The sequence below is a fragment of the Poecilia reticulata genome, linkage group LG7, assembly GCF_000633615.1.
Source record: "Poecilia reticulata strain Guanapo linkage group LG7, Guppy_female_1.0+MT, whole genome shotgun sequence".
Taxonomy (NCBI): Eukaryota; Metazoa; Chordata; class Actinopteri; order Cyprinodontiformes; family Poeciliidae; genus Poecilia; species Poecilia reticulata.
The window spans coordinates 13652829-13668249 of record NC_024337.1 but is presented as its reverse complement, the minus strand read 5'-3'; the positions used below and the strand labels follow the sequence as shown (position 1 = coordinate 13668249).

The 15421-nt window shown below is 34.4% G+C and overlaps 1 protein-coding gene and 1 long non-coding RNA gene across 4 annotated transcripts in view; both read right to left on the bottom strand.

The window, feature by feature from the left end:
- The window catches only part of LOC108166402 (uncharacterized), a 33097-nt gene that overhangs the window by 12101 nt on the left and 5575 nt on the right, over positions 1 to 15421 (bottom strand). The window contains exons 1-6 of one of the 3 annotated variants that reach the window (XM_017305555.1): positions 4322 to 4379; positions 3215 to 3535; positions 2941 to 3012; positions 2583 to 2690; positions 1932 to 1966; positions 1677 to 1832 (exon numbers count right to left, since the gene is read on the bottom strand). In XM_017305555.1, coding sequence (XP_017161044.1) covers positions 1677 to 1832; positions 1932 to 1966; positions 2583 to 2690; positions 2941 to 3012; positions 3215 to 3535; positions 4322 to 4361 — 732 coding nt within the window. In that variant the 5' untranslated portion in view covers positions 4362 to 4379. Of the gene's footprint in view, positions 1 to 1676; positions 1833 to 1931; positions 1967 to 2582; positions 2691 to 2940; positions 3013 to 3214; positions 3539 to 4321; positions 4380 to 15421 lie in introns of those variants that run through there. The other 2 variants (XM_017305554.1, XM_017305556.1) reach the window with 2 other exon arrangements.
- LOC103467887 (uncharacterized) lies at positions 10694 to 13228 on the bottom strand. Its single transcript, XR_534135.1, has 3 exons — positions 13163 to 13228; positions 11293 to 11394; positions 10694 to 11222 (listed from the first exon to the last, which is right to left on the bottom strand). It is a non-coding gene; the product is annotated as an uncharacterized LOC103467887 (long non-coding RNA).

The following is a 15421-nucleotide window of genomic DNA, read 5'->3' as shown; positions in this document are numbered from 1 at the left end:
CAGGAAGAAAAAGAAGAAGAGGAGGAGTTTCAATGAGACAGTTTTATGAAAACTCTAATGAAATTCAGGTGTTTTATAAATATTCAGACTCACCTACGAGACGTCATCATTCTGTTTCCACAGCAAAATCTGAAAAACATTAAAATCAGAGAGATAAAACTTCTGATTTAAAGAGATCAGGAGACTTTCTAGAACTAGAAGCAAACTTGTCTCTGTCCTTCTTTCCTTTTAAACCTTTCCCTCCACTTTTATGTCCATAAAGCAGTAATGATCCAGGTGTAAATACGTGTTAATTCAGAAATCAATTCTTCGTGCTGCACGGCCCAAGAGGGCATGTTAAGAACTAAATGGTCTGAGCCGAACCAAGTCTGCTGATTGATGCTATGGAGCATGATGGGTAGACTTTGCTGTGGTACAACAAACAGAAACATTTTCCAGAAATGCTGCAGCTAAAACATTAAAYTAAATTAAATGTTCATGTTCAACTTTAAATCTGCAACAATGCCAGTTTAGATTTTGAGCAACTTGGTAAAACTGTATTGTGTAACATTAAACCATGTTTGGCTGCAACTGTATCGGTGGCAGCTCTTCTTCTATTCAGTGTTTGTTAGCTTCTGTTAGCTTCTTGGCGAAGCTCCGTTCTCCTGCTACTGGTAGCTAAAATCACGATACCCTCACTGTGTATCCCTCTGAAAAATGAACCCATTTAAATAAAGAAATAAAKGAATCCCTCCATGGGTGATACCACGATGCAGATCGTTCATTTTATAGCGTTAACACCAGAGCTGTAAGTGGTCCGGTATGAAACGGGTGTGATGGAACAACACACCACTTTTAAATTTCAATAATCAGAATGCAGAAATTGTTTCCGTTGTTTTAAAAGGTTTATGTCAGTCTACCTTTTCCCCATCGATACGCTTCCCGACCGCCCTGCACCTGAGGGGCTAAAAAAAAATAAAAAAGATGCGCACATTTCGCAAAACTCTGAAACAGGAGAAGCCGGACATAAAACGGAGCGACGAACTAGATGTGAATTATGGCATAAAACAGAGAATCTGACACTGAACAGTGAAAAAAATCAACACATGATGTGAAACACATGATGATTAGGAGGCGCAGCAGGAGATGAGTGAAGATTACTGATGGTGAGTGTCAATAAACGATAAAATAAATGTAGCAACAGGACAGAAACTAAAGTGGGACATAGCAATAAACCAAGAGAGAATAATACTAATCAAAGGAAACTAAATGGAAATGAATGAAGAACAAAATGCAAGAATAAACTAAAGTAAATACAGAGGAAAACTGGTATGGCAAGACCTTTTGAGCAATAATTAATACAAAGGACTGTATGGCAAGAATAAACAGACACTATTTCCACATAGTGGAAATAGTGTCTGTCACTTCAACAATAAAATAATATTGTTGAAGTGTCAACAATATTATTTTATTGTTGAAGTGTCATGGGTTTGTTGAGATCACATCTAGTACTGAGAATAAATATATCTTACAGACNTTGAGCATAAATATTAAATGTTTTACCATGAAACAACAAACACAACACTCAGAGATCAGACGTCCCCCGCTCTGTGACAGTGAAACTATACTTTGTAGTTTTAGCTCAAACTGAATGACAAAAATTAAGGAAACAATATTATTACTGTCCTTCCACTTACTTGCCCATGTGGTTCGCTGGCCAGGCTGTATATTYCGTTGYTYTSAGCTGCGTTTGGTTTGTTGGGTTGGACAGAAACGTAAACTGAAGATATTTCCCCAGCAGGAGGTTTGTYCTCTCTGTCCTCGTCTCTGATCTCCTCATAAACGGTGTTGATCTGCAGAACCAAGAGTTTAAATTGGATCAAGCAGCAGGTTTTACAAACTGACTGCTGCAGGATTAGAAAGACGCTGCAGATGTTTTTACTCTGATTTACCGTTAAGTCAGGAGGATTTGTTTCTACTGGATGACCTGAAAAAAAAAAACCGAGGAATTATCTGATTTAAAACAATATTACAAAACTGTTAGAGTTAGTAGAGATTCCCTTTTTGATTTCGATCTGAACTTTGACTGGGCAATTCTAACACAAGAATATTTCTTTGAGCTAACGTCTGCGACTTCCTGCAATTTTTGGATGCATCTCTGCTCCAACACATTCAAAGAGGCTGAATTACCTCCTTAGCATGTCAACAAGTTCTGCAGAGGCCTGCAGACAAATGTTTTCACACCGCAGAGTCAAAATGATGAAGTTACAGATATGTGTAACTTCGGTCTGCTTCAAGTTTGTGCAATTTCCCTTTTTTTACCCCTGAAGTTTTGTGTCAACACAGCTATGCATAAAAAGTTCTTCCTTCATGTAAGACTGTACAACAAAGCAAATATTCTCAAGATCACTTTCTATGCTTATTGACTTCATGTAGATTTTATAATCTATGAAGATGTAAAAGACAAAGGAACTTTTGTAAAATCACCATAGTTACATTCTGTTGGTAAATTACATTTTGGGGAAATAAATGAACCAGGTTGTGAGTTTAGTTTCAGGAAGTGACAGTGTCAGATGGAAACAGCAGTGTTTGTTATAACTCACCCTTCTGTTGATGGAAGCGTTTCCTCCAGCAGTAAATCAGCAGAGCCGTCGCTAACAAGATGATCAGGATGGGTAGACTCAGACCCACATAAAGCAGATCAGTTTGACCTGTTTTAATACAAATTAATATTTTTGATTCTCTTTGTTCTGTTTCTGAGCCACACAAATTAAACCCACTTAGAGTAATCCAGAACCATCGCAGTTTCATGTTGACGTCTGAAATTCTGTTACATTAAAATTTTAATGTTTTAACCCTCTAAATGTTTTGTCAATATTGTTGATTTACATCAATGTAAGAAAATCATAAAACATCAACTGTCAATAACTAACATCATAAAAACATCAGGAGATATTTTACCTTTGGGTTCAGATGATGTTGTGGGTTGTTGGATGGTTGAAGATGAGGAGTAAGAAGAAAATGAAGTTGTAACTGTGAGAAATTAAAACATTCATGATACCAATGAAGATGTTTGTCTGAGTCTCAGTTTGAACATGTTGGATGATTTAATCAGTTGAAAACATCTGAACTCAGATTTAAACCCAGTTTGATGTTATTTGGAGCAGAAGAAGCTGCCAGTGAGCAGAGTTTACTGTCAGAAACATGAAGGAACATTTTCAGGAGAGAAACTCACCTCCAGTCACTTCCAGATGAAATTCATGATATTTAGATTGGTTTTTACCCAAACCACATCGGTACCGTCCTGAATCAGATCGATTCAGGTCTGAGATGCTCACATGCAGAGCAGCATATGAAGCACCATCTGAGTCATAGAAAGTCTTGTATCTGCCTTTATGAGCTCTTTCTTCTGTTGTGTTAATCAGAATATTTTCTCCTTCACAGTTTTCCCTACAGAAGATTATCATGTATCCAGGTTCCTTAAATCTACATTCAACTGTGATGTTTTCTCCTTCCATTCTTGTATGAGTTTCTGCAGCRTCTCCATCCTGCAGAGCTGCTGAGAAGATAAACAGTAATTACTGTGAGATTCAGCAGACAGAAGAGAAAATATGTTTTATAAATTTAACTGAAGATGTGAGAATAAATTAACATTGACTCCAACATTTTAAACTAATTCTAATAAATTCCCCAAACATTTATGTTGCACATCAACCTTCTGGTTTCTTTGCTCCACATGGTTAAATCTTCAACGGAGAAACAACTCAATGCTTGTTTCAAAAAGTTAACATCATTTAGTTTTTATTTCTGTTTTTATATTTTTGGAACACAGCTCTTTCCTGTAGATTTTATTCCTGTGGTGTCTGTGATGAAGTTTCATTATTGCATCACTTTGTCGTTTCCTTTTCAACTTCTTTAAATCTATGACAAACAAATGTTTCTAGTTCTCTAAAGCAACAAACCCTGAGCTCTACAAGACAAACCTGAACATTTTGTCCATTTAAATCTGCATTTAGGAACTTCTTGATGGTTAGTTTTCTGATTTTGTGCTGAAATATTTTGATTTCGCATCCAGAAAGGAAACTGTGCGTTCATAGAGATAATTGCTATTTTACAAATATATCAGTGATTTGAAAAGCTTATAATAACTCAATGAACTTTGGAATCAAGCCATTTATACATAAACAGATCAACATCTTTTAGCACAGAAACCAACAGGATTCAGCTGAGAAAACGACAGAGAAGCAGATGAAGTTAAGATTCTGTCTGATAAACTGTGAGGAACTGAAAGGATGAAGGACTGAGAGCAGAGGAACTGATAGAAATGAAATAATGTACTCACTGAGGAAGAAGAGACAGATCAGAGAGAGACAGACCTTCATCCTGAGCTGCTGATGGTTTCTAACTCTGCTTCTCTTCCTGCTTCACTAATAAACCAGGAATTTCTCCTCAGGAAGCAGTTCCTCATCTGAACACCAGAGGACGCTACTACTTTTACTGCACAGTTAAAGTTTCTGTAGATTATTCCTCATCAGATCAAAGAATCCTCTGGACTTCTTAAAACTCAAAACGTTTAATTTCACAAATTCTGCAGCCCAGAATTGTCCTTTAAATAGAAACTGAAATTGAAAGCTGAGAAGTAAAAAAGCTGCAGCTTCAACACAGAAAACATCAAACTGAGCTTCAAACAAACAACTTCAAATAAACATTCATAACTGGTTAACCATGGAAACATCACCGCACTGATTACAGATGAGGAAGCACATCTAGTTTATGTTTTAGCCGCAAGTTTCAGTTTAGCACTAATCAGAAATCATGATGCACAATTTAAACCAAAGAGTTCAGCTTGTTTTATTATGAACGTTGATGAGTTTTCTTCAACTAATTACTCTGCAGGAAAGTTTAGTTTATCAGCATAATAATAGGATATTCTGTATCCTGTAATGTGGAGAACATTTACTGTAAGAAAACCTAAATATTGAATTATTTTTCTTTCACATTATGAATTTACTGAGTCTTTATGGCTATTATTTTACATATATACCTATAAAGAGATGGGCTAACTGCTCTTTTGTTTCTTGTTATCTCAGCAAATACTTTTCTTAAGAAATATATTTACCTAAACTAGAAAAATGGAGCTGTGATTACTTATCAAAATATTTAATAAAATCTGAGACTTCAAAAACGTAAAGATTTAGTGCATAAAAATAATTTTCTCATACATTTTACACAAATATGTCTGACTTTTCAGTTTATATCAAAAATAGATTTACAAGAAAGTTGAAGTAAAACAATTCACATCAGTTTGTTCACATTTAAATTTACTAATCAACAACATGAACATTGAAACATTTAATTCATCTGGAATAACAAAAAGTAAAGTCTGCACAAATACAAGTAGAATTTAAATTATTAAATATAACCAGAAATAATGAGAAAGAATAAAAACAAAAAGAGAAAAGTCTTTATTTAATAATATTCATTCATTGCAACACAATACCCTCCGTTTTCCTTTATTTGTTAGTTCCACAATTTTATTTTCCTTTCATTAATATAATGTACCACACCATATATTTTCTACTTTGATATTAAATAATAGTAAAACAAAGACATTTATTTAATTTCCATCTCTTTGTGACTTTTATAGATTTATGTTCTCAAAGCAGAAAATAACTGGAAGCAAATTTCAGTTTCTGAACTATTTCTGTAATTATGTGACTCATTTATAGATCAGTATGATGATTTTAGAGAGAGAATAAAAACAGTAACGGAGCTACTGCCGTAAACTAATGTTGGAGTAAAGAGCAGAATCATCGCTGCGGTTTGCAGAGTTCATCTGAATCTCCGAGTAGGTGACGTTTTCTGCATGACCACAGGGGGCGCTGTTGGCTGAAGTGGTAGTATGATTCAGGAAATGAACCTCAGAGTACTCTACTGCGTCATCTTTAGCCTGGAATTAAGGAGAAACATTTCAGTTTGCAACTTCATGTTTAATCCTTTCCCTTCATGCAGAAAATAATATTTTATTCAAACAAACCATTAGGAACACAAAATCTGTTATTAATTTAAATTAGCATGCGTCAAGTTTAGATGTTAACTTACTACCTTATGGTTATGGAGACAGAGTGGCCTTGAAATACTTATTTTGTGACACCGTAATATTCTTTTGTTTTTACAAGTTGATTTTCTCAAATTTTACTAAAATTTCATGCAATAGTTTCCTGCTAGGCCATTAAAATATTTCCTCTTTTCTTCCTTCCTTTATACTTTCCTTAGTTACCTTGGAGTTTTTGCTGTTTTCTGTTTCTTCAGAAGAACCTGGAAAACATGCAGTTTAGTAAATATGAGAATAGATTTTCTAATCTAAAACATTTTAGCATCATTTAACCTATTATGACACAGTAGAAAATGGATTTAGTTACTTTATTAGTTTGTAACATTGTAGTTACTATGTTACAAATTAATTGAATTAGTAGCTTGTTTGTTCAAGTTATTCTTTGATAATAAATGCAAAAAAAAGTAAATACCTCCCAAAAAACAAAAAAAACCAAACATGTAGAGATAAAATCGACCCAAACTTCAGACCAGCCCACCTGGTATCGTCCCCGTTTTCCCGATTAGCCAAACTGAGCTTTGCTCCTCCAGAACATTTTATATTTCACAATAAGAATAGAGCTGGAGCTGAACGACCCGTTGTGAAACGTTGTTGTCTGAACCTTTAACAGACTGATGTTTCCTCACTCACTCTGTTTGCATTAGGGTCAGAAATGATGCAGCAACTTTCAGTGTTGAAAGGGAAGCATTGAGTTTATTTAGTATGTGACATTTACACAGGATTATAGACACCCTGTGCTTATGCTGATCATCACATTCAGATTATAAAATATGTGAACTGCTGAAATAAGGAAATAAAGAAAATTTTCCAGGGTTGGATAATCAGTTACAGCGTCTTCTTGAATTGTTCTTAAAAAATAAAGCTTCAGATAAAAATTTTCTTTTTCACCGTGAACATTAACAAATGTGTTATAATCATTTATTATATTTTTTGATATTATTCTGTGATTAATTAAAGTTTTTATAAGATTTACTCTAGATATTTATAGTTTATAACCAGTAGAGCCCAGAATTATTCATACCCCTGGCAGATTTAGATTTAAAGTCATGTTTAAATTTGACCAACATGTTTCTACAAACTGTAATATTTACATTTTGGAAGAATCTGAAGGAAGCTAAAGATTAGGGTGATGGAAAGGAGGCATTCCATCCTCCAAGACTGGAACACCACCACCAAAGAAAAAAAATGCTGAAATATCAGTGGAAGCTTGAAATAGTTGTTGAGAAATTATAAGAAATAATTGACTGTTGTAATATCAGCAAAGATGTGGATGCAAAAATAATATTAAGATGTCCATTTTTATGTTAAAACTTAAATAAAAACAATGATATTTGGCTGTTTTGATAACAATACCACCAATGTATTGTTGTTAATTTATTTGGCTGATGAGTAATGAACTTTAAATCTAAACTTGTGTCACTAATTATATATAGGTTAGTTGTCTGTAATATTTTACCTTTTTGTTGACTGAAGTTTTTCCTCTTGCAGAAAATTAGCAGAGCTGCTGCTAAGAAGACGATCAGGACGACCAGAACCAGAACCAGACCCACATAAAGCAGCGGATCTGCAGGAATGATTAGAGTTAATCTCAGATTATTCTGAGTCAAAGATCCTCCAACATAAACGCTTTAGCAGTTCAATTATGTTCAAAATTATAATCATGCTGAATTTTGAACACTGGGAAATTTAGCCTTTAATTGATAGACGAAGATAAACTTCAACAAACCCAAATAATCTCATCAACGTCTAATAAACATGAACAGTTGATGAACCTGAAGCTGCAGCTGGTTTATCAGAGAGTTTGATGGTTTCAGATGGAGAAAGAGAGAAACTCTGACTCTGTGATGCTGTTGTTGTTCCCATTGTTGTTGCTTTTGTTGTTGTTGTTGTTGTTCTTGTTGTTGTTGCTTTTGTTGTTGTGGAGTCTGCTGGGAGAAACGTTGACCTTACAAAAGGTCTTGTAGTCCATTTTGGCTTTGAAGAATCTGAAGATGTAAGAATGAAACAAAACCACAAAAACGGAGGTTAAATTGACAGTTTTCTCATTTTTATGATCAATTTGTGTTTTCATGAGTCCCAGTTTGAACATGTTGGTCTTTTAAAGTTGGTCTGCTGAAAGCTTGGACTAAAGTTTTTATAATAATAATAATAATAATAATAATAATAATAATAATAATAATAATAATAATAATAATAATAATAATAATAATAAAAAACTCACCTTCAATCACAATAAGATTAAAATGATCGTATAAAATTCCATGCAAGGTTCCATCTGAGCGGCACCGGTACCGTCCTGAGTCTGACGGTTTCAGATCTGTGATGCTCACATGCAGAAAATCAGATGAAAAAATATTTCTTCTTTCATATTTGATGCTGAATCTGCCGTTCTCATCTCTGTCTTCAGTTGTGTCAATAAGAATGTTTTCTCCTTCACAGGTTTCCTTACAGACAAACCTTTTCTCTCCATAGTAACCAAATTCACATGTAACTGTGATGCTTCCTCCTTCCTTTCCTCTGTAGATTCGCACAGTTTCTCCATCCTGCAGAGCTGCTGAGGAGAAAAACAGTCAATAGATACTGTCATTGTAGAATATGATACAGAATAAACGTTAATTTCACATGAATTCTCTAAATATTTTCTGGTTTCTTTATAACAGCTGAAAAAATCTCCAGACAGCAAAGCTTTGGATCAAAACTGAAACATTTTTCTCTATTTTATGCCTTTAAGGAGGGTTTGAAGGTTTGCTGCACCCGCTGAGTTACTTCTGCTCTGATCTTCCTCTTCAGGTGTTTTAAAAATTATGAAACAAGCAGCTGCTTCCTGTAGTTCTTTGACTAGATGAGTTGTAGAAAACCAACACGTCTCCAAACTAACAGAGTGTGAACTCCATGGGAAGTAAGTTTTGCTTATCTAATTATAAATCTGAGCAACTTTCTTTTGGCATTTTATTCGGTTTTTGTGTGAAAATAATCAGAGTTTTGAGCCTGACCACAAAATGAACAGAAAGTAAAAGATAAAACTGGAGAAAAACTCAAAAAAAATTCTGCAGAGACATTAAGAAGACATCATGAATATAAAACTCAGTATCCTGAAGATTTTTTTTGTACATAAATTTAACTAAACATGTGAGAATAGGTTAACATTGATTCTGACATTCTGGTGAATTTTCTAAATATTTATGTATCTCCACACTGAAAAGTTAACATGATTTATAGTTTTAATCACATTTTTAAAACAGCTCTGTCCTGCAGATTGTGTCACTGTGTCTGTGAAAAGGTTTTAACGTTGCTGGACTTTGTGGTTTCTGCTGATCTTCGTTTTCAGTTTCCTTCAATGATCTATGAAACAACATAGAAAGAGTCTTTTTTTTACTCTAGGTTTTGTAGAAAACTGTAAGATCTCCAAAGCAACAGATTGTGAGCTCAAGATAAAACTTTACATTTTGGTTATTTGCATTAAAACAAGTTCTAGATGGTTAGTTTTCTGCTTCTGTGCCAAAATAATCGGTCTTTGGGTTTCCTTTATCTTTGATACATTCCTCCATCAAAAATAAAGGTCAATTTGCAAATAAATTAGTGATTTGACAAAGTTAAAATAATTAAATGAACTCTAAAATAAAGACATTTGTATTTAAACTGACCGACATGTTTTAAAACAGAAACCAACAAAGAAAACCTACAGAGAAACTGAATCGACTTTAAACCTTTCAACAATGTAGAAAAACTTTCAGTTCTTGTGAGGAACTGAAAGGATGAAAGACTGAGAGCAGAGGAACTGATATAAATGAAATAATGTACTCACTGAGGAAGAGGAGGCAGATCAGAGAGAGACAGACCTTCATCCTGAGCTGCTGATGGTTTCTAACTCTGCTTCTCTTCCTGCTTCACTGATAAACCAGGAACGTCTCCGCAGGATGCAGTTCCTCTTCTGGACACCAGAGGGCAGAATCATCCAACTTTTACCACAAAGTTAAAGTTTCTGAAGATTATTGCTGATAAGATGAAACAGTTTGCTTTTCATGTAGGACTACACTAACTGATTTAATTAAATTAAATAGTTCGATATTCAAGCAACATTAGATTAGGCTAAAATTTTAATATTTTAGAACATTATTACATTAATTAGTTACCTGAGCCTCTAAATATCCAAACTGATGGTTCAAAATGGAAACAGACGACTTTATTTATCATGTTATCACTATAAATGAAGGTTTTATAAAATGGTTGTTTGCAATATTTAGGTAAAGATTTTAGAAATGCACAATGTATATTTCTTTTACAAGTAATACACATAATTTTTATTTTTGCAGGTTTCATTATTATTTCACAAAAATCTAAATGATTCCATTTGGGCTATATTATTTTGTCTGATTTAAAGTGCAATATGCCCCTAAAATCTGTCAAAGTCTAATTCCAACATGTGAAGTCGTGCTGAAATAAAAGGGCAAATAAACAGTTTTATTATGTAATATAGAGATAAAAGATAAAGATTTCCAAATATAGTCAAGTAACACTGGGAGTAAGAATGAAAACATATTTTATTAAATAGGAAATGTTAAAAAAAAACTTTCTCAAAAAGAGCAGTATATAAGTTATACATTTAAGACTACCTCGCAAAAGTAAATTGATGTAAACACTTTAAATACACGACAACTTCTTTGACCACAGTCGGAAAAATAACAAAAATATTTATTTGCTTTATTGCAAAACTTGAAAAACATCTTCAAAACAGAGAAAAAGAAAAAGCTGCGAAATTTTATCATAAAGAACCAATAAATCAAACAACAGAGGCAAAAATACAAACGAAGAACATGAACACATTCGCATACTTAAAACATGTTGAAAATAAACATTAAAATGGTTACAACACAGCGATTAGATCATCTTTAAAACAACTTATGTAAAACTGAACAGAGGACAATTTTTTAGCCAAGTAGCAGAACTTATTTCACCATTTAGGTCCTGTACGAAACTGTGCAACGTGCTTGATTTTTGATTATTTTACTGTGAAAACATGAGACTAAATGCTCTTCATCTGTACTTTGAGGTCTGACTGTTTCAGGGAGTTTAGTTCAGGAATAAACTGTAAATATTTCATCAGCGTTCTCAGTTTCCACAGCAGAATCTGAAAAACATTCAGATCAGAGAGATGAAACGTCTGATCCACAGACACAACTCATTCTGTGTTTTCTCACCTGCGTTTCTCATGGCTCTCCTATTCAAGCAGAAAATCACCAAAGGTGTTGAGAACAAGATGATCTTGATGACCAGAGACAGAATCACATAAAGCTGCAGACCTGCAGGGGAGTTAAAGAGATAACAGCTCAGTTTGATCAGGATACAGTGGGAAATGTGTCTCTTCTGATCCAACAGCTGATGATCTTCATCTTTGTTGCTGTTTGCAAACAAAACCTTTAGATGTCGGCATTTATCTGAGATGAGAGAAGATAAATGTTCATTCATGCTGTCTAAACTGTACTCAGGGGCGCAAAAATAGAGGGGAAAAGTTATGACACTTCTAAGGGCCCTGGACCGACAGGGGGCCCTCCACAAAAAAGCATATATATTTTTAACAGAAATGTTAAGAAAATCGGGGCCCTGTCAATTACAGTTATTGTGTTTTTTAAAATAGTTTTTAGCAGTAAAAATTAAATGTTACCCCTCCCAGACCAAAAATCACACATCTATATTTACACTGAATTCCCCCCGTATCTGCGTTAAATGGTTTGTTCCTGCTTGACGGTGACGTTTTCAGCTGCAGTCAGTAGAAGACAAGAACGACTGTGGCAGTTACTATGCTGCCTAGAAAAATTATGAAGTCAAGTTTTCAAAAAAATAGAGATAAGAGAGAAAAAGACAAGAGTGTGAATCTGTAACACAGTTTTTTACCAAGAGAGGTGAGCATAGACTGTGTGACATTATCAACCATTCAGCATAGTTAGCTTAGCTACAGACTACTGTTTGCCTCCATAGCATTTAATGAATTAAGGAAAAGAAATACCAGCATATTCATATAGTTAACTTGTCCCTGTACCTCTTATCTCACTTAACAACAGGTGAGTCAGTCAGCAGCAGCTCTAACCCCGATGCCAGCATAACCTTTAACCCCTGTCCCAGTGCAAAAGGTGAGCAACACTGTATCCAATGACAAACTAGTTAGCATCATTCCAGGGAATCTATAAGGATTTCTCTGTGTCTTTGCTCTTTTTACAATTACACAACAGAAACATTTGTTGCTGACAGAAATTTAAACAATCTTTATAAAATAATAATAAAAAAAACAGCCTCCTGTCTGGACTTCAGCCAGTCCACACAGTTTTACCTTGGCTTGCATTCAAATTACAGATGCTGCCACGTCCCTCCTGACCTGTCCTCTCCTATGTGAAATTAAAGCTGCAGTATGTAACTTTATAAAAAATATATTTTTTACATATTTGTTAGAACTGTCATTGTGTTGGGACAGTATGGCATGAGAGATCATTTGTGAAAAAATAATTTCCTCTGCCTTCTCCCAGTGCTATCTAGAAACAACCAATCAGATGTGGCAGGTTTTAGCGCTGTCAATCACAATCTCATGTGGTGCTGCTCATCCTTCCTCCCCCTCGATTGGTCCTGTGCTGCAGCTAGCATAGCACAGAGCTGTGCAGATTCAAACTGTGAATGCTCAGTTTAGTTAGCATAGCTACCAGTGACTGCAGATAAACAGTTTTTCTGTAATGATAAGTTGTTTCTCCGCCATTAGCACATTTAGCAGTGAGTGAATGAAGTTAATTAACAACACTAAGACCATCCTCCTGGTTCTGATTGCTTGTTTTTGGTCAAAACAGTGCATTACTTTAGCTAACAATAGTAGTTCAGGGAGAAGAAGAAGTTGATATCCCCCACAAGAATCAGAAATAGTTTTAATTACATTAGTTTCTGTGATTTTGTTTGTTCATTGAATGTTGAATGTTAAGGATTTTATTTTTAATAGTTTCTCTAGCCTCTTTGAGATTCACTGATAAATTTGGACTCCGACAGAGCCAAATCATCTCAACATCTAATAAACATGAACAGATGATGAACCTGAAGCTGCAGCTTTATTTTCAGAGGGTTTGATGGTTTCAGATGGAGAAGGAGAGAAACTNTAACACCTTACAACAAAGCAGATATTCTCAAACCCACTGTTTATATTTATTGACTTCATGTAGATTTTATAATCTGTGAACATGTAAAAGATGAAGGAACTCCAGTAAAATCACCAGAAGTGGAGGTGTAGTTAAAGTCTGCTGGTAAATAAGCGTTGTTCCTTTTTTTTGTAAATTATGTTTGTTTATTGTTATTTTTTCATAATTTTTTTGTTTCCTATATTTAATGTAGACAATTAAATATAGGCAATAAATATAATGTAGACAATTTACCAAAATAAAGTGAACTGAATGATTGATTGAATTTAATAAATTATCTGCGAAAAAATAAATCACATTTTAGGACAGTAAATGAACTTGATTGTTTAAAGTTGGGTTCGGTTTCAGAGTTTGACAGTTAATTTTCTATAAGAAAAAAAAAACAGCAGTGTGTGTGTTATAACTCACCGTTCTGTTAATGGGAGCGTTTCTTCCACCAGTAAATCGTCAGAAAGATCACTAACGAGATCATCACAACGGCCACACCCGCATAAAGCAGCGGATCTGGTTCACCTGTTTTAATACAAATTAACATATTTGGCCCAGAACCACATACATTAAACCCAGTTAGATTATTCCAGAATTATTGTAATAAGTTGATATCAACTATTCTGTTCCCTTAAAATGTTAATTTATTGGCTCTCTAACTCTTTTGTCAACAATATTGATTTACAACAACTTAATAAAACCATAAACACACTATAACAAACCAACATCATGAAAACATGAGCAAATACTTTACCTTCGGGTTTGACTGCTTTGTTCTGTTGGATGGTTTTAGGTATGAAGGAACTCAACCTTTGTTTTGGAGTCGCTGCTGTTGTTGGTTCAGACGTTGACGACATAAATGCTAATGTAAAAGTTTTCAGAGTTGAGTTTGGGGCTGAAGTGTTTGTAGCTGTGAGAAATTAAACATTCATGATACCAATGCACATGTTTGTCTGTGTGAGTCTCAGTTTGAACATGTTGGATGATTTAATCAGTTAAAAACATCTGAACTCTGATTTAAACCCAGTTTGATGTTATTTGGATCATAAGAAGCTGTCAGTGAGTAGAGTTTACGTTCAGAGACATGAAGGAACATTTTCAGGAGAGAAACTCACCTCCATTCACAATCAGGTCAAAATCAGCATACTTTAGCCGTCCTGAACTAGGATTGTACAAACCACATTGGTACCGTCCTGTGTCTGACCGTTTCAGATCTCTGATGCTCATGTGCAGGATGGAAGTACCATTAGCAAAGCTTTCATACTCAATGGTGTATCTTCCACTCTCAGCTCTGTCTTTTGATGTTTTAACCAAAATATTTTTTTCTTCGTCACAGTTTTCCCTACAAAAGAGCCTCATTCTCTCTGTAGACGAAACTCTACATCCAACTCTGATGTTTTCTCCTATTAATTTACCGGTTCTCACAGCGTCTCCGTCCTTCAGAGCTGCTAAGAAGAGAAACAATCAGTAATTACTGTGATATTCAGCAGCTTAAAGTGAAAATATATTTTATGAATTTAACTGAAGATGTCAGAACAAATTAACATCAACAAACTCTTTATTTTTCTCAAGAACCTGGTTTCTTTGTTCCACCATGTACTTAAATCACTAACTGAGAAGCAAGTCAGAGATCGTTTAAAAGCTAAAACATTAACATCATTGATTGATTTATTTATTTTTTTGCTGTTTTTGTTTCAAGTTCTCCAAATCAACAAACTCTGAAGTTTATAAAACTGTACATTTATTTAAAACTAATTTTTAGCATTTCAACAATTTTCTGATAGTTAGTTTTCTGGTTTTGTGCTGAAATTATCTGATCATCAATACAGAAAAGACCTTAATTAGTGCAATTAGCAAAAAAAAGTGATTTGACAAGCTTTGCATAATTTAGTTGGCCTCACAATGAAGCTTTTTGTATTTAAAACGGACCATCAACATGTTTTACTACAGAACCAACAGAATGAAACAGATGAAACTAGTGAAACACACGRCTTAAAATCTTTTAACAAAGTTGAAATTATCCCTGATAAACTGAGGAACTGAAAGGATGAAGGACTGAGAGCAGAGAAGATGATAGAAATAAATGTAAATGTACTCACTGAGGAAGAAGAGGCAGATCAAAGTGAGACAGACCTTCATCCTGAGCTGCTGATGGTTTCTGTTTCTCTTC